The following is a 22,260-nucleotide window of genomic DNA, read 5'->3' on the forward strand; positions in this document are numbered from 1 at the left end:
AAAAGAAACAGAAGATGTTTGCTTAGAAAGCTACAACAGATTTTAAACAAGTAAATCACAGAACTCCTAGGAAATTTCTAGATGTTGTATAAAACTACAGCATGAAAAGAATGATTACAACAGGTATTTACAGCAGTTCTCCACCCGTGTCTCCTGATTCCCATTACAAAACCTGCAGCTGCGGAGTCCAGGCACTGGCACCGCCGTCACCGAGCACTGGTGTTACTGGTGTCCCTCCTCCATATCCTCAGCCTCGGAGTGACTGGAAGGAGCTCCCTCCTCTCTCTGCTCCAGGGAATCCTCTGCATCTGGGACAGTGTTGGCTCTCAGCACATCCAGGTAGAGCAGGTAGTCCTGGAGGCAGGCTGGCAGCGGCAATTCCCGGATCACACGCTCCGAGCGCAGGCGCTCGCTCCCCAGCAGGGACCGGATCTCCAGGCGGCACAGGTGAGACAGGGAAGGAAGGAAGGCTGGAAAATGAAACCCCAAGTCAAACACAGAGCAGCTCTTACAACACTAATATATTTACTAATATATTTACTAATCTCAATTGCCCCAAATAACCCCCCCTTTTTTTTAACTCCAAAAACATCCTCATTAGTTTCAAACATTCCAAAGGAAGTATTATTAAACGACATTATCACTTGAACAACTTAAAAATGATTACAGACCCTTTTAAAGAATTTTCTTTGAAAGGAATAATTAACAAAGACACAAAGAATAATTAACAAAGTGCAGTTTTTCAGTCACGTAACACGACCTGCTTTTCTGAAGGCTGAACTATGAAAAATTCCCGCACAACCAATTGAAGCTTTTTGCCTGGTCACATTTTGATTACATTTTTTATGGTTTGTATTTAATTACTGTCCAATGCCTACAAAACAGGACAGATGCTTCATTGGAAATACAAATCAAATATAAAAAATAAAACATAAGTAAGTCATATTGTCATCTTCCACTAAATCTCCCCACTTGCAGCCTGGAAGCTGGATACCTGGAGACATCATTTTCCTGTCTGTATTTCTTACCAAAATGGCTCTTGGAAGTCCAAGTGAACTTCTCCCTGTATTGGGAAAGGTGTTGCTCCACAACTGGAGGAAGTCTGCTCCAATTCATGAACTCCAGGATGAAATTAAGGACATCCTCGCTCATGGAGAAAATCCTGCATAACAAAACCTCCCCTAAAATACCTTTTAAAAGTATTTGTGGATTACAGAATAAAAGACCAAAAAGCATCACATGTGATACACAAGGACAGTGGGATTTGTTCAGTCACTGAGTTGCAAACTTGTAGTGTGTTTACTACAGCCTGCAGAAAATACAAATATTTCATAACTCTAAATATAAGTTTAATCATGTAGTGCCCAATTAAATAGAAAATATCGCCAAGCTACAAGTTATTTGTATGTAGAAAAACTTCAATAAAAAAAACAATTAAAAAAAATCTGACAGGAATTTTTGCCACATTGTGTTAAACAAAACAGTCTCAAACTGCATCCGTTTCCTCTCCTCCCAGCCTTGGCCCAGCATCACTTCCCATTTGTTTCCCATCCCTCCTGAGCTATTTCTCCCATTGGAATTTCTTCTTAGCATGGCTGTATTGAAGTATCACACACACAAAACTTGCAGCTAAATTTGGGGGTTAATAAGAGATGTTCGATATAAATTTGGGAAGTGATGCTTTATTGCTACCCTAGAAAAAGGCAGTTTCCAGTCTGGCATTCTTCCTAAATAAAACTGTTTTGCTGCCCCCAGACATGACGTGTGAATGATTTATTTCAGACTTTCCACAACCCCTCCCATTCCTGATGGTGGCAACTGATTATCAAGGGCCATCCTGTGAAAGCCCTCGTTCAGCAGCAACTTTGCACATTAGCGTGAGACCTTTAAGTAAATAAAGACAAGGCTCCCTGCTTACCAGAACCTGCACATGAAATTCACGGGGTTGAAGCCAGCCAGGAGCAGACAGGGCAGCCATTCCTTGTATTCCTTCTGCACCGTGCTGCTGTAGTGGATGAAGTCTGTTAATTCCTCCTCTGAGGGCAGGGAACAGCCCAACCTCAGGAAGCGCCGGAAGAGAGCAAACTTCTTATGGCACAGGCAGTGTGCCAAGTTAATCCCACGCAGGGTGATCCCATATTTCAGGAGAACATCAATGAACTGATAGTACCTGTGAGCAGGAGAAGCAACAGTGCACCCCATAAGTTCTCCCTCAGGAAGCACCTCCCACTTTTTACATCTGTCTCTAACAAAACACTTTAAAATGTTTGTATTAAAATCCTTTTGTCATTACCTGTTGCAACAAGGTAACAGGATAAGGACTGAGATGATGACTGATAATTAGTGTTGCTTTTTAGGGCTTAGATGGCACATTACCTCATAGAAGTGGTGACACGTTACCTGCCTCATTCACAGGACAGTTCAGCAGCCACCTGCTCTGCCATCCCTTCCTAATTTATTTATTATAAAGCAACACCAGGACAGAAAGAGAAAAATGGTGTCCAAGGATTTTTAAAGGCAGCTTCCTAGGAGCATGCCACGAACTAAATTCACTACTAACAAACCTCATTAAGGGAAATGGCAGCACCTACACCATAAATAAATTTCAACCCATGTACAAGAAATAATCTGTTAAAATCTGAGAGGATTCAAAAGCCTTTTTTGAAGGTGTTTTCCTTAATGCAGCACATGAGCCACATTCCAGGACTCCACATTAACATTCCCAAGGAGGAATATTAATGAGAAGTGCTTGCAAAGGGGGAACACACTGGAATTCTGGAAAATTATTATATGATAAACAGCAATTGAGGGAGAAAGGCAGGAAATTGCATGTCTAAAGTAAGTTAGTTAAAGCGAATATAATTATGAATAATTTCAAAATAGAAGAGGTTACTTACTGCTTTTGGAAGATCATACACATGGGGGACCTGCAGTCGAAATCCAGGCATTCCTGAGCATCTGGGCTGAAGCCCTGCTCAAGCAGCATTTCCAGGCACTCCCCGTACCCGCCGTAGAGCGCAGAATACACGGGGCTGACTTTGCCCTCGCCCTTGTCACAAATCCGGTCAGTGATTGGAATCAGCAACTCCAGTATCCTGCAGATATTTAAAACCACTGCTTTCTGATCTTAGGCAAGGATTAATCTTAAACACACGGTCAGCTTTTCACAGGGTCATTGCAGCTTTGGAAGAAAATAGTCGTTTTTCACTCTTGAGTTTGCAGATTTATAATTCCATACACAGACCCCTGGCAAACGCTGTGCTTTGGGATGGATTTAGGCTGGAAAAGAAGTATTTGAAACCAAACCAGGGGCAGCTACTTCCTATAACCCAACAATTCTTTTTACAGCAGCAGAACACCACTGCACATTAAATCCCAACTCCAAGGAAGTTTGGAAGCAAACTGGAAATGTGAGTTGCAAATGAAATTAATTCCTAGTTCTATGAAAGAGAAAAATCCTTCTGTTTACAGTTCACACCCCAGGCCACATCACATTAGTGACAAACCCACGTTCCTCTGCAGCTGGAGATTACTGGTGCTGCTTAAGGGTTGCCAGTGATGTATCATCATTTATATATTTAAATGCTGTCACATGTGAGAATCGTGGAGTTCCTGAGAGATGCTTCTCCCCAGTGGTCTACTCCCAAAACTTCCTTCCACTCTTGGCTCTCTGCTCTGCAACTGGCTTGTATCCCTGAAACTGAGCAAAGCTACAAATGCATCTCTGGAAGGATTAAAGAAACTGTTTTGTGGCTTTGATTTTTCTGGCTGGTCCAGCTAATTCAATTTGCATAGAATTACTTCTGCTACTTAATGGTTAGGAATATAATTGTAATTAGCAGCTGTTCAAGTCATGTATAATGTATAACATTGTTACTTATACTTTTAAAAGGAAAAGTAATATGGCCATGGAGTGAATTGATATCTGGTTCAGCACTGTGGAAAACCCTTTAAACACTCTAGGATACGGATCAAACCCAGGTTAGATGCTGAATTAAAAATCACATAATCACAGAATGTTTGGGGTTACAAGGGACTTCAAAGGTGATCCAGTTCCACCCCTTGCCATGGGCAGGGACACCTTCCACTATCCCAGTTTGCTCCAAGCCCCATCCAACCTAGCCTGGAACACTTCCACGGATGGGGCAGCCACAGCTTCTCTGTGCAACCTGTGCCAGGGCCTCCCCACCCTCACAGGGAAGCATTTTTCTCTAATATTCTATCTAAACCTACTCCCTGTCAGTGTGGAAGAAACTACTAAGAGACATTTAAAATAGGAAAATAATCAGGACTTCTAAACTACAGATCAGTTTGAACACTCAATTTTTCTCCCTTTTAAGGCTGAACTTCCTCCTTTGGGGATCAGATCTGTGTGACCAGGACCTTCTGTCTGAATGCCTTTGCAAGCACCTACTTTGCATGGCCCATCTCAGCTGCTGCATTAATGGGTAACTGCCAGTTATCCTCGTTGCAGTAGAGGTTTGGGTCTGCCCCTGCTGCCAGCAGCAGCTCCACGCAATCCAGGTGTCCCTCCTGCGCAGCAATCAGCAGGGGGGTGGCCCTGTCCTTGGCCTGGCAGTTGACATCTGCACCTGACACAAAACAAAACCAGAGTCACATCCATCAGTCGTTAATTTTCACAGGATGGCTTCAAACTCAGCAAGTTTTCTGCAGCAAAAAGGAAATAAAACCTCTACTATTCAAACTTGTATTTAGTAAAAGTTGATGGAAGCAGCAAGGGAAATGAAGGGTCATGGTTACCATGGGACAGAAGCAGCCGCAGACTCTCCAGCCGGCCATACTGAGCAGCCACAAACAGAGGGGTAATTCCAAAGTCATCCCGACAGTCCTTGCTGGCCCCCTTCTCCAGGAGCATTTGCATAATCTCAGTGGAACCCTGAAACAAATATTTATTCTTAACCAGCAGGAAAGCAAGATTACAAGATCTGGTTTTCCCCCACATGTTCCAAATAGAAATAATAGAACCCACAATATATTCAATATTCTGAACATGCACTGAAAAATTAACGGTAAAAGAAATTAGACAAGTTCAAATTGATCACTTTTGCTCATTTACATGAAAAACTCATTTGTATGTGTTAGAACCATTAAACCAACATATTTTTAAGTACAAGACTATCACTGCTAGGGTAAGTTAGAAAAAATTATGTGATAAAAATGCAATAATTATTAAATAAATAATTAGCCCTCAGAATACACCAGTTACATGGCAATTATATGATGTGCTCACAGGTTACCTGAAAGGAAGCTTGGTGCAAAGAATTCCATCCAGACCAAGAATGAGAACCTTCAACATTTGCTCCATGTTGGAGCAGAAACTTGACAACCTCTGCGTGTCTATTTTCAACAGCTTCCATGGAACAGTAGTTAAAAAAAAAAAAGGAATTCTTATTGAAGAATTTTTAAAAGAAATAATTTAAGTATTTGGATTTAAGAGCTCAAAATGTCTCACTGTCAACATCCTGAAACAATAACAGTAATTTTTTTTAAACTTGCCCATTATATACTTACTTGTCTTTTATATCTAGATCCCCAAAACAGTGTTGGAGAATGGAAATGATACCAAAATTCCCCCAAACTTGGAAAAGACTTGGAAACAAAGGTAACATGGTACCCATGATGTCTGGGTACAGAGGTGAGTACATAAATAAAATATTTAATCAGACGATTTAGACCCTCAGGATTCACTGTAACTGAAGTTTTAAGCATTTAATTATGTCAAACATAAATCATAGAAAAAATGCTAAAATAATGGACCTTGATTGCCAAACTAGGAATGTCAAAAATAAGTCTTTTTACATAAGAATTAGGGAGGAATTAGAAAAACAAAAAATACTTGAAACAGCCTCATACAGCCTGTACCTTCTAAAGGTTTTCTGTGCTTGATGCAGAAAACAAATCTGCTTTTGTAATTTTGTTTGAAAACACTGTCTTAAGAAGATACACGGGTAAGTAAAAGGTCATTTCCACACCCACTCCACCTCTGAGTCTAAAGCCTGGCATTTAGGCTACAAAAAAATGGAGCATGGCAGGCAGCAAAGGAATTGTGGCGAGTTTAAACTCGGAGAAACTTGAATTTAAACTGGTGGGTTTAAACTCTTTGGGATTTGAGGAAAGCTCATGTCACCTAGGAAGAGTGGGGTGGTGGCAGATTCAGTGGTGACATTGTTGAGGTCAACCCCAGCTTCCAGGAGAACCCGGAGACATTCCACAGAGCCGTGACGGGCTGAGAGGTGCAGAGCACACAGCCCTTCAAACGTCCTTGAGTGGATGTAGTCATCAGATGGAGCTGCAGAGGAGTATAATGAGGGGGAGGGGAAAGGGATATTTAGCAGTGAATTACAAAATACAATCATTTTAAGAAAATAACAGAGTTATTTGAGATGTGTGGCCTATGGAACACCCATGAATGTCCTGTTATCACCTCAAGTATCACCCATTAACTGAACCGTGCCAACTTCTCTTTACTGCAGCTGTGAAACCACACACAAAATCCCCAAACAAGAACAGGATAAATCTATGTAAATTGGACCTTCTATGACAGGGTAATTTAGCAGCAAACCACAATATTTCCCATTAGATTTTCCTTACCTGTATCAATGAGCAGCTTCAGGCAATCACTGGAATTGTGTGCTGCCGCTTCATGGATGGGCAACCACCTCCTGTTATCCGGGACATCAACGCTGTATCCCCGATTAATTAATTCCTTCAGTATTTCAACGTTTCCTTCTCTGGCTGCAAGGCCCACAGCCGAGCACCGGTCGGAATAGGCTTCCGTGAAATCCATCCCTGGTGTGGAACTCTGCAGGAGGAGGAAAGGAGGTAAAAAAAAAGAGAGAGATGAGTGTTGGTACAATATATAAACGAGGGGGGGTTGTTTGTTGTGCAGAGGATTTGGTTTGGTTTGTAGGGAGATGGTGGTTTGGGGGGGTTTGTTAGCTTGGGGGGGTTGGGGCAGGAGGTTTGTGGATTTTGAGGGGAGATGGTTGTGGGGTTTGAGGCAAGGTGGTTATTTGGAAGGTGTTTGGGGAGGTGGCTGGGGGTTTAAGCGGAGGTTGTGGAGTTGGAGGAGAGATGGTGTTTTATGGGGTTGAGGGGTAGGTCTTTGTGGGGTCTGGGGGCAGAGGTGGCTGTTTAGGAGGTGGTAGAGGGATTTGGGGCAAGGTGGTTGTTTGGGGCGATGCGGTTGTTTGTAGGACTGGGGGGCGAGGCGGTTGCCTGGGGAGGTTGTTTGTGGGTTTGGGATGCGGTCGCTGGTGGGTTTTGGGGGGAGACGGTCGTTTGTGGGGTTGGGGAAGGCGGTCCGGGCCGATGAACACCTCCGCGGCAGCCGTCACAGCGCCGACCCCGCGAGGCTCCGCAGCCGCCCCAGCCCAACCGCGGCCGCCCCGCTGCCGCCGCCGCCGCCTTCGCCCGGGGCCGCCCCGCGGCTCTGCGCAGGCCCCGCCGGGCCGGGCCGCCATGTGGGTGTTCGGCTACGGCTCCCTCATCTGGAAGGTGGATTTCCCCTACCAGGAGAAGCTGGTGGGGCGAGTCCGGGGCTACAGCCGGCGCTTCTGGCAGGGCAGCACCGACCACCGCGGGGTGCCGGGCAAGGTGAGCCGGGGGCGGGGGGAGCGCGGCCGCCGCGTCGGGCCCGGGCCCTGCCCCGCGGCCAGAGCTGCCCGCAAGGGCTGCCAAAAACCCCACAAACAACACATCTCCCTTTAAAGACGGCTCAGAAATGCCCAGATTTGTCATTTAAGGCGTTAACTCTCGGTGAGGGGCGGCTGTCAGGCTGTGCACTGGGAATCAGAAAAGCCAGAACTATTGATCTAAGTAAACCCCCACTGTATTTTAACTTATTTTACTCTCATATGAAAATTCGTGGATTAGGAAATACTTACAGTTCTAGAATTCTTCACAGTTTGGAAAAGGAGAAAAGAAAAAACCCAGCAAGAAAAAGAAACTAAAATTCCAAAGTGAGCATTCCCAATGCCATGTATTTTTAAGTCACAGGGGTGAGGATAAAGGTATAACCTGCACCCAGGTAACTTCACTGTAAACCTGGAATACGGCTTTAAAAGAGAAAAGGCGTCAGGATTATTTTGAATAACACAGCTTGCTGCGTGGAAGGTTTCATCCAGATGTAAATGACACTCGTTAGAACCTCAAACACCGTAAAATAACTTGCACGGAGCTCAAAGATAACACAGCTTGAGCCACCCCTGACACGCGTTAAAGAACAGCAACGAGGAAAAAACAGTTCTTACAAATATACAGCAAATTACATGTTAGCTGTATGTAAAAAATATTTTCACAGGATTATCCCCAGTAGTACAAACAGTAATTAATTCCTCCGATCAATAAATATTTAGTAATTTGTTTCTTAATGTTTGTTTTGGGTAGTTCCAGGCAAGACAAGGACTCTGCAAAGCAATTAACTAAATATGCTGCCTTTCCTTAGGCAAACAGATCCTTGCTCCATCACACAACCCACCTGAATATGAAGTTCTCCTCAGCACTGCCTTTCATATCAAATCAAATTAGATTTAAATGAAATTTAATGTATTTAGGTTACAGTTACAGACACTTCTGGCAAAGACAAGAAAGTTGTTTTCCACCACAGAATGTCTCTTTAATCCATAATTCACAAAAGTCTTTGTGACCCATTGTGAGTGCACAAGTCAATGGCTATGGAAAAAACCTTCCAAAAGGAACACTTTAAGTTATCTGTGATGAATCATGGGAACAGACTCGTTTCGCCCCAGGAAATAGGAATCATTTAGTGTTCTTGTAGCTTTGTTGCCTTATTTTATCAGTCAGATCAGGAATAAATGGCTCATGCTGGGTGAGAACTAATTTGATGCCAAAAGCAGCAGTTTTAAACTGCAGATGTAGTTCAACATAGGGTTTTATGTTTTAAAGTTTTATGCAACAAATTTCAACTATTTTATTTCCGGTATTTACAAACTGGCTTCTTACTTTTTCCTACAAGAATTAACTTACTGGGAAAAACAAGCCATTTACAAGGTATCCTCCCTCTGTCCAGTGAGGCTCCAAGGGCTCCTTGAGGATAGTTAATTAAATTAATTGTCACTGTTTTAAACAAGAATAGAATTGAGTCTGGACAGCACATGTAAAGCAAGGACATTCAAACCCTCCCCATTTCTGACTGCCTTTAGTTTAACTTTTGTATCACAGGCACTGTCCACACAGAATTTAACACGTTGTCTGTCAAAGCTTCTCTAAACTGTCAAAAGCTACTCCCGGAAAATATTTATACTGGATCTGGACCTTACTGGAATTGTGCTGGATTAGTTGTCTGAGCCTTTCATTCCCGTTCCTTGCTTTTTTTCTCATTTTGGTTTGCTTTTTGCTCATGATTTAGGGCAAAAGCCTCTGACTGAATGACAATTTCTTCTTTTAAATTTTAGCCTGGAAGAGTTGTGACCCTTGTGGAAGATGCTGAGGTACGGTACTGCTGTACAGAAAGTCCTGTTGCACTTCCACTCTCTTATTCATTTTTGCTTCTCTACAAGCAACTAACTGTTATCTTTAGGGAAAAATCCTCTCAGTGTTTCCCAGAGTTACACCAAGGGCTCTTGATTGTTTCAAATAAACTGGAAGTAGTTTGGCTCTGCTATGACCACAGGGATATTTGAATGTATATTCTGGAGTAGTCACTTTGGCTATCCAGTTGTGAGGTGCAGAATTTGATATAAACATATATCAAATATACATGATTTGATATAAACATCAAATGATAAATGTAACTGCTTTAATTTCAGCCTCACAAGGTGTTAACATGATTGTGAAGGTATCTCAGCACACCACACCAGTTCAGGTGTGTAACAGGTGTAGGTGACACTCAGGTCCTTGCCAAACCGTCACTAAACAGAAGGGACCTGATCAAAATTCCTTCAAATTGGGCATTCATTAAATTGGTAATTTTCAGACATAAATTTTATGAGGTCAGGGAGAAACTCTGTGTCCATTTTGCCAGCTCCTTAAGTGGTCTGCACTGAGGCTATTTACTACTTCAACTATTAACAAAACAAGAAATTGCTCTGTCAGAAAAACCTCAGCATTAGCAGGAAAGAGGATGATCAATTTGCCCTTGTATTTTGGGACTGTTACAAACAGTGCCAAAGCAGCACAAGGGTACAAAACTAGTTTCCTGCAAGTTTTGCCTGAATACAACGATGTTCTGAGTATTCTCTTAACCAGTTCTCCTCGGCCAGGGGTGCGTGTGGGGCGTTGCCTACAGATTACCAGCTGGGAAGGAAGGAGAAGTGAAGGCCTACCTGGATTTCCGGGAGAAGGGCGGCTACAGGACTACCACGGTCATCTTCTACCCAAAGGACACGTCGGTGCCGCCCTTCGACGTGCTGCTGTACATCGGCACCCGCGACAACCCCAACTACCTGGGCCCCGCGCCCCTCGAGGACATCGCGCGCCAGATCCTGGCCGCCGCCGGGCCCAGCGGCAGGAACACGGAATACCTGTTTGAGCTCGCCAACTCCATCAGGAGCCTCGTGCCAGAGGATGTGGATGAGCACCTCTTCTCCCTAGAGACACTGGTCAAGGAGCTCTTGAACAAGCACCAAAGTCTCAACTGTCTATAAAGTAACCTCGTGCTTTTAGCGACCTGGGTCTGTCTGCAGAGGACAGGTTTTGTTGGCCATGGGTGTGTGACGGGGAGGAATGTTCCTCTGTACTGTGCTATCCTCATTAATACTGCATATCTTAATTAATGCTGCATTCAGAATAGGAGTTGGTCACTTAAAACAAAATTACCAAAATCACTCTTTCAAGAGTCCAGAGAGAGGGGAGTGAGGAAAGTGGTTTAGGTTTGATTTTGGTGTTCTAGCTTTTCATCCGAAGACTACACCTCAAGACCTCCACTTAAACTTCTCTTCATGTTTTATTATTATTTCAGGTTTAAAATAAATATTTAGAATGTTTTTGAGGTCAAAATCAGCATGCAGAGACAAGTCCCATAGATTTAAGTGATAGTTTCTTGTCATTCCAGACCACAATGCAAGAATTTTAAGTGGTTGTCCTAAATTGCATAGTAGAACATTTAAATCAACATTTAGCTTCTCTGAAATGATGTTATGCCACTGAATTACTCATTTCACCCTTTATATAAATGCAGAGGATAAACCATTTTACTGTCAAAGAAATAATTCCTTCCCTTGGCTGCTGATGTCGAGCCCTGGAAACCAAAGCTCTGGGCACTCTGACTCAAACAAGCCATAACCTATCAGTGACTCATTTTAATTTTTAATCCTAATCTAAAGAATAACCCCAAAATATCAAAATTAACTAAGAGCATGACTTGAAGTCACAACACAGCAAGAACAGAAACTCTCACCTCTGTTACTTCAGATGCTGTTGTGGCCCCATCTCTTCAAAAATCCCAGCTCCAAGGACAGACTTTAAGCCTGTTTCAGGATTCACCAACAGAAGGTAATTAAGGAAGGAACCCTCTTTCCAGTAACCTTAGGGGTGTGTATGGACATCCCAAGGGGGTTGGGAAGCCCCCAGTCCAGGCCAGTAGGCTTCCTGATGCAATCCATCAGCACAAAGAGTATCCATCCCCACAGGGATTTGTCTCGCTTCTCAAAACTTTTATTTTTATTAACTTTTTTAAAAGTATATTTTTATATCTTAATATAAAAAGTCCTGTTTCAAACACCACATACCGTCCTATTTTCCCATGCAGTGAATGTTTAAGTGTTTAGTAGCAGCCTCGAAGCCTGGATGCTGCATCAGTAATTGCAAAAACATGTGTTTTTCCCCTACAAAGGTCGACCTTTTCTCTTCTTTACCTTTTCCTGGTTTATATTTGTAAAGGTAAAAATGTGCAATGGCACTCTCTGCTTTCTTGAAAATCCTTTTTAGATTTAAAAATTCTTTCCTCAAAGACTTATCCTTGTTCCTTAAAACAGGGCAGGGGATGCTTGTGCTCAGTAATGATCCAGAACTGTCAGGGCTGTCAGGGCCGATTCCCTCTTTAAAACGCTAATTATTTAAATGCTGTGATTCTGCGTGGCTCCACATTCTCTCTCTTTAATTGTCTCCAAGGCTTTGTTGGTTCATTTGCTTCCCAAATCCATAAACATTGCAATAATATACGGTCCAGTGCGTGTGTGTGTGTATGACTTCAGTGCAATAAAAAGGCATTACAGTGATAATGGGGTTGGAAATCTCCAGAAATGTTATGTTTAAAGTGTGTCCATGTGAGGATGGACATCAAGGTGTGTCTTCATTGCACCTCATTATAAAACTGCTGTTGGGGCTGAGAATGAAAACACACAGGGGCTACTATAAACTGTGGCACATCAGGAGTTAATTAAAGCATGGGAAATAGAATAATACATATATTTGTTCTTGCTGTGTGGGGTTAAGCCACTGCTCTGCCCCAGCTTTGGTCACCACCAAACACCTCACAGATCTGTTACCTCAAAAATTATAGGCCATTTAGGCTTCATTTTTTTTTCTGACTGGCTATACTCAATCTATATTTGTGAAAATACAGATTCTCAGATCTGTAGGCTTCACTACACAGCCACACACACAAAGGCGCTGCTAAACCTGTTCCCAAACAGTGTTTGGGGAAACAACAGCCGCATCCATGACTGTTAACAGAAGATAATGCAGAGAGGAGGGAAATCCAAACTTAAGGGTTGGACTCAGTGATCTCCAAGGTATTTTCCAAGCAGAATAATTCCATGGCTGTGTAATGAGTGGATTCTCCGTAGCATGGCCAATTAATTTCCTGTCTTTCCTTCAACTGTTTGTCTGCTCCGTTTCCCATGGATCAGATGGGACTGGCCTAACCTGCTCTGATGTGAAGACTACCGGACCCCTTCGGTTCCCAGGTGTGTAGATACATACATGTATATATATACACACATATATACAAGTGCATAGAGAAACACACACAGAGGAGCCCTTAAAGTGCTTTTACACTCATAACCTCATACCTATTGGTTATTTTTAACCCTTAGTGCAGCCACTAATGACCAAAGTTAATTACTCGCACCCCATTCCCCCCCACTCATTCCCTCGTTACCCCCCTCCTCTCACTCGGCCCCCACCTACCCCTCCCTCACTCCCCCCCGCACCCCCTCACTCGCCTCCCTCAGTCACCCCTCGCTCCCTCACTCCCACTCCTCACTCCCACTTCTCTCTCACACTCATTCTCTCAAGCTCTTCATTCAAATTCCTCACTCCCTCACACTTCTCCCGCGCTCGCTCACTTCCTCACACTCCTCACTCCCACTCTTCACTCGCTCCCATTCCCCCCCCCCTTCCCGTACTCACACTCCTTACACCTCCCTCCCTCAGTCCCTCACGCTGCTCTCTCGCCCGCTCCGTGCCCGCCCAGCCCCTCACCTGTGGCGGCGGGCGCTGCCCCGGATGCCGCTGGCGGCGGCGGGCGCTGCCCCGGTTGTTGATCGCGGCTGCCGGAAGCCGACGTGGCGGCGGCGCGGCGCGGCCTCGGCGGAGCCGCCGGCCGGCATGAGGGGCTGCGGGCTGCGGCCGCCGAGCCCGGCCCCGGCCCCCCGGAGGGGCTGCGGGCTGCGGCCGCCCTGCCCGGCCCCGGCGCTGTTCTGCGGGCTCCTGGCGGCCGTGGCGGCGGTGGCCGAGGGCGGCCGAGCACTCCCGCAGCTCAGCGACGACATCCCGTTCAGGGTGAACTGGCCCGGCACCGAGCTCAGTCTGGTCGGTACCGTGCCGGGCCGGGGGGCCCGCGCGGCCGCTCCGCCCGGGGAGGGGTCTGAGCCTCCCCGCCACACAGGGGGGCTTGGGTGGGGCTGCTCCGCCGCCGGAGGGAGCCCGGCAGCTGGGAGAGAATCCCGCGGGATTCTGTGCTGAAAGCGGCTTGGGGAGGGCTGGGGGCGAAGGGGGATGGCTGGGGCTGGGGGCTGTAATAAAGGTCTGAAATGGGCGAGCAGGAGTGAGGGGATCATGGAGGGACGCGGGGAGCTGGAGGGGATCGGGGAGCTAGAGGGATCCATGATATGGTGGGGATCAGGGATTTGGAGAGGATCGGGGAGCTGGAGGGGATCGGGAATATGGCTGGAGGGAGAAGGTCCAAAGCCAAGGCGACAGCAAGCAACTCCCAGTCAGCTTAACCACCGAACCCCAGTCTTGTGGTACCATTAAATCCCAGGAAATACTCTGGCGCACCACTCAGGAATTCAGGGGTATTTCTAATGAGTAGCATTAAACCCCCCCCCGCCTGTCTGATCCGTGGGTTGGTTGTTTCCTCAGCCAACGACGGGTGTCCTGTACAAGGAGGACAATTATATCATCATGACCACTGTGGATAAAGAGAAGTACAAGTGTCTCCTGCCATTGATAGCCAGTGGCAACGAGGTGAGTTCAGGCGAGTTGTTCTGTAAATAAAAACTGTAGATGAGTCTTTACTAAGTTTTAATGTCATGAAATATGCTTCTGTTGCAGGAAGAAGAAAAGGACTATAAAGGTCCTACTCCAGGGGAACTGCTGGAGCCTCTCTTTAAGCAAAGCAGCTGTTCCTATAGAGTATGTTACCTCTGTCTTGTTCATTAAATGCCAGTTAAAAGGTTACAATCCAGTTCATGTCAAGGTTTAGGGTAGTAAATAAGATACTAATAAGAAACAAGGTCTTTACAACTTTATGCCTTAACATTGCTGACAAAATTCTGTGTGATTGAAGATGTCAGGATTCAGATAAATGGGTTGCTGTGGTAGCAGTTAAAAATGTGGATTTTTATTATTTTTTTAATTTATTTTTTTTCCTTTGTTTTATCTGTGTAAAAGTCAGGGAAGTTTTCTCTGGTGTGTTTGTTTGGGCAAAACTGAGACCACTGGCTGTGCTCTTGTTTTTGAGGGTGCTCCAGCAGTTTGCTGCAAAATTCAACATTTGGGTGGTTTTGTGGTGTGTAAATACATATAAAGATAATTTTAAAAATGTATTTTATTTCTAAGATTGAATCTTACTGGACTTACGAGGTCTGCCACGGAAAACACATCCGTCAGTACCACGAGGAGAAGGAAACGGGGCAGGTAGGCTGCTCACAACCCCTTTCTCCACTGGCACGTTCCTGCTGAACTCCTCCAGCAGACTTGAATGCCCTGGAAAAGCTTGGAAGGTGGTAACTGATGTTTGTTTTGATTGTAGAAAATAAACATCCAGGAATACTACCTGGGGAATATGATAATGAAGAACCCATTGTCAGAACCAGGTGTGTTTTAGATGATTTCATTCTGCTGATGTTAATGATTTTTTGGGGTTTTAATTATTCCAGTCTGACCAGTTTGAGAGCTTTTTCTAGGGAGGGAACCTGGTGCAGATCTTTACAAACACTCAAGTACCTAGAGTGGGACTTTGGTGGAAATCAGGTTGCTGAGTCCCAAACTCAAAGAACAGTTTAGAATAACTGATTTCTGGAGCATGTTTTGCCTGTAAATTAGTTCAAAGAGGTCTTTCAAATCCACAGACTAAGTGTTCATTCAGAGTTGATGGAAAGAACAGAAACAGAACAGCAAAACATCACCAGGGCTGGGGTGTTTGTTTCATTCCAGGCTAGTGTGTAGAAGATGGGCACCAGTGTTTTCTTGGAAGTGATTAACTGGAATCCTACAGTCTTTTGGGGGGGATTTAATGCTTTTCATCCCATTCCTGGATCCCCAGCTGCAGCCCTCAGTTAGGGATCTGAGTCCTGGAAAGAAACAGGGCTTCAGCACCTGCCGTGTTTGGCCTGTCTGGGTGAGTGGGTGCAGTGGTTGTGCAGGGGTGCCTTGTTCTGCTGCTGTACAGAGCACAGAATGTTTGATTCGAGTCACCAGTTTTGTGGGGCTGGATGTTGATGTGTGATGGTCCTTCAGGTCACCATAGCTGAGTCTGTCAGGCTCTTACCCTTCCTGCTTAGCTGGCAGACTATGTGTCCTGTGTCCTTTTCCTGCTTCCTGTCCAGCAGCTCATGCTCCTTCCAAAGCACCTGCCTGTCTCCTGTCCAATTCCCACCCTTCCCAAACAGCTACAGTGACGTGTTCTCCAGCCCTGCCTTGGTGTCAGGGCTGGATTTGGCCCGTCCTACCAACTCCAGGTGGTTTTGTGATGAACTGATGTGTATTTTGCTCTGTTTGCTCTGGGCCTCAGACCAGTGGTTATTTCCTTTCTTTCCTCTTTCGCACCTGCAAGTGGCTCTTGGCAGTGTATAAAGCACCAGCAAATACACAAACCAGAAAAGCTTCTCTGTATAAAACTTCATTCTATTTCAAGTGCACAAACTTACCTCATTCTTAATTATTCCCTAGATCAAGAAGAGAAGGAACATTCCAAAGACAGTGCAAAAGAGGCAAGTGAAAAACATCTATTTTAACTTCTGCCATCAGTATTGGAGGCAATTTATGTATGATCATAGAAGCCCAGAATGGTCTGTGTTGGAAGGGACCTCAAAGATATCCAGTGCCACCCCTTGCCATGGGCAGGGGCACCTTCCACTATCCCAGGTTGCTCCAACCCTCGTCCAGCCTGGCTTTGGACACTTCCAGGGATGGGGCAGCCCCAGCTTCCCTGGGCAACCTGTGCCAGGGCCTCCCCACCCTCACAGGGAAGAATTTCTTCCTAATATCCAATCTAATCATAAGATGATGTAATTAGTCTCCTCCCAAAATGAGTATCAAGAAATGAAACTGTTCCTGAACTGCACTTCTCTTGCTCTTAATTATCAGTCCCAGCTCAGAAAATCTGTTTAGTCTTGCTACTCAAATGACTTACACTTAACAAAGCCCTACAGCACAAAATCCCTAAGAGATGGAGCTGACTTGCTGACCCATCCCATAAAACTCTGTGCTTCCCTTTCCCCTTAGAGGACTTCCCCGCTCATTTAGGCCCCATAACTCAATTCTGAGTTGCTGACTCTGTAGCGAAACAATGGGAATACCTGAAGCATGCTGGAGTTTGGAATTAGTGAGAGCAGGTTTGACCTTACTGCCAGTTCCCCTTCATTTTCATGCTGAAATGAAGTTTTTGTGTCTGTGCTCCTGGAACAGCCCAGGGTGGTGGTTGTCCAGTGATCTCAGCAATACCCAGGCCTGAGGAGCATTTTGGAGGTTGTGTGGGGGCAGAATGTGACAGCTGTGCCTCTTGGAAAGCCAGGAAAACAAAGTGTTTTCCAGTGCAGCTTTTTTTCCTTCAGCTTCAGAGGAAATTAGGTCTTTTATTGCCTTTTTCTTGGACAGTATTTATGATGCACTTGCCATGCATTCCTGGAATCTCTTATCAGGAAGGGGCATGTTGGCTCTTTAATCTCATGAATGTCTTCACTCGTGGTGGAGCAGTTTCTGGGAGGAATCAGTGGCCTGGGACAGGGTGACGCAGCTTGAAAGCTGAAGCAGGTGAGGGACAGAAAGGTCCCAGATCCCTGGAGTGTCCTGACCCCAGAAGGCACCTCTTGTCTTTTAGCACAGAGCCCTGTCTGTTCAGCTCTGAAAACCTTCAGTAGCTCAAGCAACACGGGTAAAAAAAGGGTCGGTTTGGGGAGTTGGATGAAACACAAAGGAACAAACCTGAAGAGAGCTGACTTAAAAGTGTGAAAAAGTGGGATTTACTTTGTGTACACCCTTAACTTTGTTAGCCACAGCCATGGGTGGTGTGGGATCCTCTGAATAAGGAACATCCTGGAGCTGGGAATGATGAGAGGTGTAGTGCAGGTGCCAGGATGACTTTGCAAGGATGGTTTTGGATTCTTTAGGGCCTGGTGTTGCAGGTGATGAGCCTGGCAGACCCAGTCTGGGTGAACACCAGGACAGGTCTGGATGTTGCAGAAACACTGAGTAGCTACACAGGGTCTGATTTTAACCCAGCCATACTGGCTCTGCACTCAGGAATAACATTTTTTGTTTCAGAAGAGTCTCGGGAGCTTTCCTGTGGTTATGATCTGTTGCTTTCCCTCACCCAGATCCCCACAAAAAACATCGAAGGGCAGATGACGCCCTACTACCCCGTGGAGCTGGGCAATGGCACACCCTGCAGCCTGAGGCAGAACCTGCCCAGGTCCAGCACAGTGATGTACATCTGCCACCCCGAGGCCAAGCACGAGATCCTCTCCGTAGCAGAAGTCACCACCTGTGAATACGAGGTGGTGATCCTGACCCCGCTGCTGTGCAACCACCCCAAGTACAGGTACAGTGCCCAGAACACTTCTGTCTCCTCTTACGTTGTGATTTCTTGAGGGATCATCTTCATGGTATTTGAAGACTGCAGATACCATGTGTGTACACTTTAAAAGTCTACAAAACCAAAAGTACCTTCTCCAGCCATAACCTTAACCTCGATTTTAGCTCCTCCCAACATGAGGAGCTCTCCAGAAGCCATTTCCATATGGAGAATTCACAGTTTCAGTATTATTTTCCAAAAATCAAGTGTAGGGTTCTTGTTTCCTCCCCTTCCCTGAACTGTACTATGTATCTGAGGGATCCCCTGAGTCTTTGGGCCTTCCAAGGGGTGTAAAGAGAACTACAAAGGGAATGTGCCATACAGACAAGGGAAGATAATGGATAGGAGTCATGGATTTACACAGATGTTGGAACAAGGGAGTGTTTTATCATTGATCTGAAACAGGCCACAGAGTCTGAAGGCAAAATCCTGCATTTTGGAAACACTTGGCAGTTGGAGTTATTAAGTGCTGCTATTGTTAATGTTTGGTCTCCACTGTAAATTTTCTCATGTGGATGAGTTTGGTCATACTCTGTTATCTGCTGCACTTTCTGTGGCACTGTTGTCTGTTTACTGCTTGAGTCTTCTAAGCCTCTGTAGCAGTAGGGAAAAAACACACAGGCAGCTTGTTCTGTTACTTGATAAGGATACAATCCAGAGCTGCTGCCTCCTTCCCAAGGGCAGGCATGGAAGGGTCCCTGGCCACCAGCAGGAAACTCTTAAAATAAACGCACAGGATCATCATTCCCCCTCTTACGTCACCTTGGTAAATAAGGAAATGTGGAGGTGGCAGCCTGGCAATGCTGCCCAGTGTCACCACAGGGATCACAACCCAAATTTCAAGTCTAATGCCCTTTCTTCCTGTCATGTGTTCCCAAAGCACCCCCAAGCAGTGCCTCAGCCTCCAGGGCTTTCCCTCTACACCTGGCATCTCATCCAGGGATGCACCTGCAGCACCTGAGCAGCAGCAGATCCAGACACTCAGAGCACTGAACTGATTTCTGTACTTGAAGATGTAACAGTGACTTGTTCTTACCTTGCTGGGCAGGTTCAGGGCTTCCCCTGTGAATGACATCTTCTGCCAGTCCCTGCCAGGATCCCCACTTAAACCCCACAACCTGGAACAGCTGGAGAAACAGCAGGAAATGCTGAAGATGCCTTTTAGGAGGGTTAAGGAGGTAGGATTTGTTTCATTTTAAATAGAAAAATCTTTATTTTCCCTGTTTAACACATTTTATAAGATGGTGGCAGTCTTTCATTAAACTTGTTGAAACTTTGGAAGGAAAACAGAGCAAGGGTGGGCTACTAATTTAAAACTTTGTAGCCTCTGTAGCCTACAGTTCACAAATGTGTGAAGGTTTTGACTGGAATTTTCTTTCAGCTAAAATTGACCAAAACAGATTCAGTTTCAAAATTGAATCTATGCCAAAAGACTTTGCAGGGGACTTAATTGTATCCTTTAATTGCAGGAAGAAATGCCTTCAACAAAAGAAGAGAAATTCTCTTCCATCCACAAGCCTGTGGCTGTTGGGAGCCACCAGCTGTTAACAGTGGGGACAACCCACATCTCCAAGCTGACTGACGAGCAGCTCATCAAGGAATTCCTCAGTGGTTCCTACTGCTTCCATGGGGTGAGCAGCAAAGCCATGTAGAATAGAGCTATGTGGAATACATCCTAATTTATGTATTTGTTTAATTTTTATATTGAACTTTTCTGTTGAAATTCAATTTATTTGAGCAGACAGTGAAATGAAAGTAGGTAAGGGAATTAGCTGTGATGGATTTTCATTAACTAATAGATACCAAGTTTTACAGCTGAAACAGCTGGTTTAGGGTCTGGGGGGAAAAGGATGGGTTTGTTTTAGGGGTTGTGTTTGGTTCTTTTTAACACTGAGGTTGTTCTTCTCCCCAGGGCGTTGGCTGGTGGAAATACGAATTCTGCTATGGCAAATATGTTCACCAGTACCACGAGGTGTGTTCAAAGAGTTCTGTTAGTTCCTTTAAGTTCCTGTTAAGAAAATACAATCCTCTGGACAGGGTGTAGTGATCAGCTTTTCCTGTTCTAGGATAAAGAGAGTGGCAAGACCTCTGTGGTGGTGGGTACGTGGAGCAAGGAGGAGCACATCGAGTGGTCGAGGAAGAATGCAGCCAGGACCTTCTACCTGCGAGAGGACGGCACCCAGACAGTCAGGTACCAACCAGGCTCTGCCCTGCTCTCACACTTGGGAGACAGGGCCCAGTCCTGTGAAATTTGGGTTGTTAACAGATGAAAAAACTGCCAAGAGGAGTATGTTCAGATTCACCCCCAGTCAACATCACAAATGAGGAATTCAGCACTTTGGATATGATGCAGAGAAAAATCTTCCAACACTGAGCAACACTTTCCTTCTGCAGTAACTGCAATACAACCTATTGCTGTTTGTAACAGTATAATAGTTATATAGTATATAGTATAATAATATCTAGTGTAGTATAATAGTGTATCTGTTACTATTGGTTTGTATATTGAACACTTGACCAATGATGAGGTGCTGGATCGCACCAATGAGCTGCCTGCTTAAAAATTGTGTTTAATACTTCCACACTCTTCCATTCTGCTCTTTTGTGGCAGGATGGTGTCTCATTTCTATGGAAATGGAGATGTTTGTGACTTGACAGACAAGCCAAGGCAGGTGACTGTGAAGTTGAAGTAAGTGAACTTTTACAAAGTGATGTTTTGTGTCTGTTTCCTGGGTCAGAGGGGAAAGCTGCTGCTGTTGTCACAAAGCTCAGAAGGCAGTATCTGTTAACTTAATAAAATGCTGCAGACAGCAGTGAAGTACATGTGTTACTTTGTGCTTATTGCCTACCAACCCCCCCAATTTCTCCTCTATTTTCAGATGTAAAGAATCTGACTCCCCTCACGCTGTGACCATTTACATGTTGGAGCCTCATTCTTGCCAATACATCCTTGGGGTACGTACAGGCACAGCCTGAGGTCAGGGCTGGTAGTAGAGCACATCTCCAGTTCTATGTTTAAGGTGGCCCCTTTCTCCCAGTGACTCTTCCCAAGATTCCTGCAGTGCTGAGTTCATGGTTTGGTCTCTCTGTTCCAGGTGGAGTCTCCAGTGATCTGTAAAATCCTGGATACAGCAGATGAATACGGGCTCCTCTCAGTGCCCAGCTGAGGACAGCAAAGCCCCCAAGGCCAGATCCTGGCATTCCCATGGGAACAGTGTCTGTGAGCTGACAAAGGCCTCACCAGCACAGCTCTCCAAGCTGAGGGACTTGTGAACCACTTTGTGTATAACTATGTGTATATAAGAGCTTATTGATAAACTTTTAATGATTAAAACCTTGTCTTGCACTTCCTGCCTGGCTCGTGTGTGACACGTTCCCCCTCATCAGTGGCATCATTAAGGTGTAAACTCAACTCAGAAAAAGCACAAAAAACCTGAAGCTTCAAGGGAGGAGTTCAGCTGCCAACAGAAGGAAAAGGTGAAGCCAACACTTCGTGCTCAGGAGCCACAACACCACTCATGATTCTCCTACTGTTCCTGCTTTCTCCAAACACCAATGTTACCTCACTCTGACTGCTGGGAATTGTATTCTCCTGTCACTGCACCTCACCCCTCTTCAGCTGCTATTTCTGGGCTGCTTCCCAGGACATTCCATTTATCTATTTAACACCGTAGGGTTCATCTTCATATAATTATTTTGCTGAACATCCTTCCTGCCACCAGGTCCAGTTCCCTGTAGTGTGTCTACGTCACAAAGAGCATTTGGGAAGTTTTAATCTGCTGGCACTAGACATTCCTAGAAGTGAAGTGGGAGGGCTCAGATAAGTTGAAATACTGCTGACAGGATCTGAAGTGGACTTATGTTATATTTTTGAAAAAGTTTGTAATGGCCAACACCCAGCAGAGCCTTGGACATTTGGGGCTGTAGCAACAGTGTCCGGTCTGTGCCTGTTGGTCACTTCCATGTGCCCACCACATTTCCTTTTTTCTGCAGCCCTTATGCAAGGCCCAGGACTTTCTAATGGCTGTGGGGCAGGA

General features: G+C 45.1%; 3 protein-coding genes across 9 annotated transcripts; 2 read left to right on the plus strand and 1 right to left on the minus strand.

Moving 5' to 3' along the window:
• Positions 1–34: 34 nt before the first annotated feature.
• Positions 35–13,426, minus strand: ASB3 (ankyrin repeat and SOCS box containing 3). 5 transcript variants are annotated; one of them, XM_069008804.1, is made up of 10 exons: positions 13,408–13,426; positions 6,613–6,823; positions 6,149–6,310; positions 5,259–5,371; positions 4,762–4,897; positions 4,415–4,592; positions 2,898–3,095; positions 1,919–2,170; positions 1,029–1,162; positions 35–470 (listed from the first exon to the last, which is right to left on the minus strand). In XM_069008804.1, the coding sequence occupies exons 2-10, from the start codon at positions 6,806–6,808 to the stop codon at positions 223–225; spliced, it is 1,617 nt and encodes a 538-aa protein (XP_068864905.1). In that variant the 5' UTR covers positions 6,809–6,823; positions 13,408–13,426; the 3' UTR covers positions 35–222. The 5 variants fall into 5 exon arrangements, with proteins under 5 accessions (XP_068864905.1, XP_068864903.1, XP_068864902.1 ...); XM_069008802.1 differs by lacking the exon at positions 13,408–13,426 and adding an exon at positions 13,336–13,358; XM_069008801.1 differs by lacking the exon at positions 13,408–13,426 and adding an exon at positions 11,381–12,931.
• CHAC2 (ChaC glutathione specific gamma-glutamylcyclotransferase 2) lies at positions 6,830–12,143 on the plus strand. 2 transcript variants are annotated; one of them, XM_069008807.1, is made up of 3 exons: positions 6,830–7,617; positions 9,438–9,473; positions 10,245–12,143. In XM_069008807.1, the coding sequence occupies exons 1-3, from the start codon at positions 7,333–7,335 to the stop codon at positions 10,626–10,628; spliced, it is 705 nt and encodes a 234-aa protein (XP_068864908.1). In that variant the 5' UTR covers positions 6,830–7,332; the 3' UTR covers positions 10,629–12,143. The 2 variants fall into 2 exon arrangements, with proteins under 2 accessions (XP_068864908.1, XP_068864909.1); XM_069008808.1 differs by lacking the exon at positions 9,438–9,473.
• A 5-nt stretch (positions 13,427–13,431) lies between the features above and the next one.
• Positions 13,432–21,569, plus strand: ERLEC1 (endoplasmic reticulum lectin 1). Of its 2 annotated transcripts, XM_069008805.1 has the most exons (14): positions 13,432–13,737; positions 14,290–14,394; positions 14,482–14,562; positions 14,989–15,066; positions 15,182–15,245; positions 16,321–16,361; positions 17,967–18,190; positions 19,272–19,401; positions 19,693–19,854; positions 20,136–20,195; positions 20,290–20,414; positions 20,835–20,912; positions 21,103–21,178; positions 21,319–21,569. In XM_069008805.1, the coding sequence occupies exons 1-14, from the start codon at positions 13,432–13,434 to the stop codon at positions 21,388–21,390; spliced, it is 1,602 nt and encodes a 533-aa protein (XP_068864906.1). In that variant the 3' UTR covers positions 21,391–21,569. The 2 variants fall into 2 exon arrangements, with proteins under 2 accessions (XP_068864906.1, XP_068864907.1); XM_069008806.1 differs by lacking the exon at positions 20,835–20,912.
• The last annotated feature ends 691 nt before the right edge of the window (positions 21,570–22,260 follow it).

This window comes from Aphelocoma coerulescens, chromosome 3 (assembly GCF_041296385.1).
Source record: "Aphelocoma coerulescens isolate FSJ_1873_10779 chromosome 3, UR_Acoe_1.0, whole genome shotgun sequence".
Taxonomy (NCBI): domain Eukaryota; kingdom Metazoa; phylum Chordata; class Aves; order Passeriformes; family Corvidae; genus Aphelocoma; species Aphelocoma coerulescens.

What these genes read in the sequence shown, in the direction of transcription:
- ASB3 (XM_069008804.1), bottom strand. Translation starts at nt 6,808, where the DNA reads ATGGATTTCACGGAAGCCTATTCCGACCGGTGCTCGGCTGTGGGCCTT. An exon ending in TGCACCAAGCTTCCTTTCAG is followed by an intron (nt 4,898 to 5,258) that starts GTAACCTGTGAG and finishes TATTTGTTTCAG; the next exon opens with GGTTCCACTGAGATTATGCA. An exon ending in TGTATGATCTTCCAAAAGCA is followed by an intron (nt 2,171 to 2,897) that starts GTAAGTAACCTC and finishes TCCTGCTCACAG; the next exon opens with GTACTATCAGTTCATTGATG.
- CHAC2 (XM_069008807.1), top strand. Translation starts at nt 7,333, where the DNA reads ATGAACACCTCCGCGGCAGCCGTCACAGCGCCGACCCCGCGAGGCTCC. An exon ending in ACCGCGGGGTGCCGGGCAAG is followed by an intron (nt 7,618 to 9,437) that starts GTGAGCCGGGGG and finishes TTTAAATTTTAG; the next exon opens with CCTGGAAGAGTTGTGACCCT. An exon ending in CCCTTGTGGAAGATGCTGAG is followed by an intron (nt 9,474 to 10,244) that starts GTACGGTACTGC and finishes CTCCTCGGCCAG; the next exon opens with GGGTGCGTGTGGGGCGTTGC.
- ERLEC1 (XM_069008805.1), top strand. Translation starts at nt 13,432, where the DNA reads ATGCCGCTGGCGGCGGCGGGCGCTGCCCCGGTTGTTGATCGCGGCTGC. An exon ending in CCGGCACCGAGCTCAGTCTG is followed by an intron (nt 13,738 to 14,289) that starts GTCGGTACCGTG and finishes TTGTTTCCTCAG; the next exon opens with CCAACGACGGGTGTCCTGTA. An exon ending in GTTCCTACTGCTTCCATGGG is followed by an intron (nt 19,855 to 20,135) that starts GTGAGCAGCAAA and finishes TCTTCTCCCCAG; the next exon opens with GGCGTTGGCTGGTGGAAATA.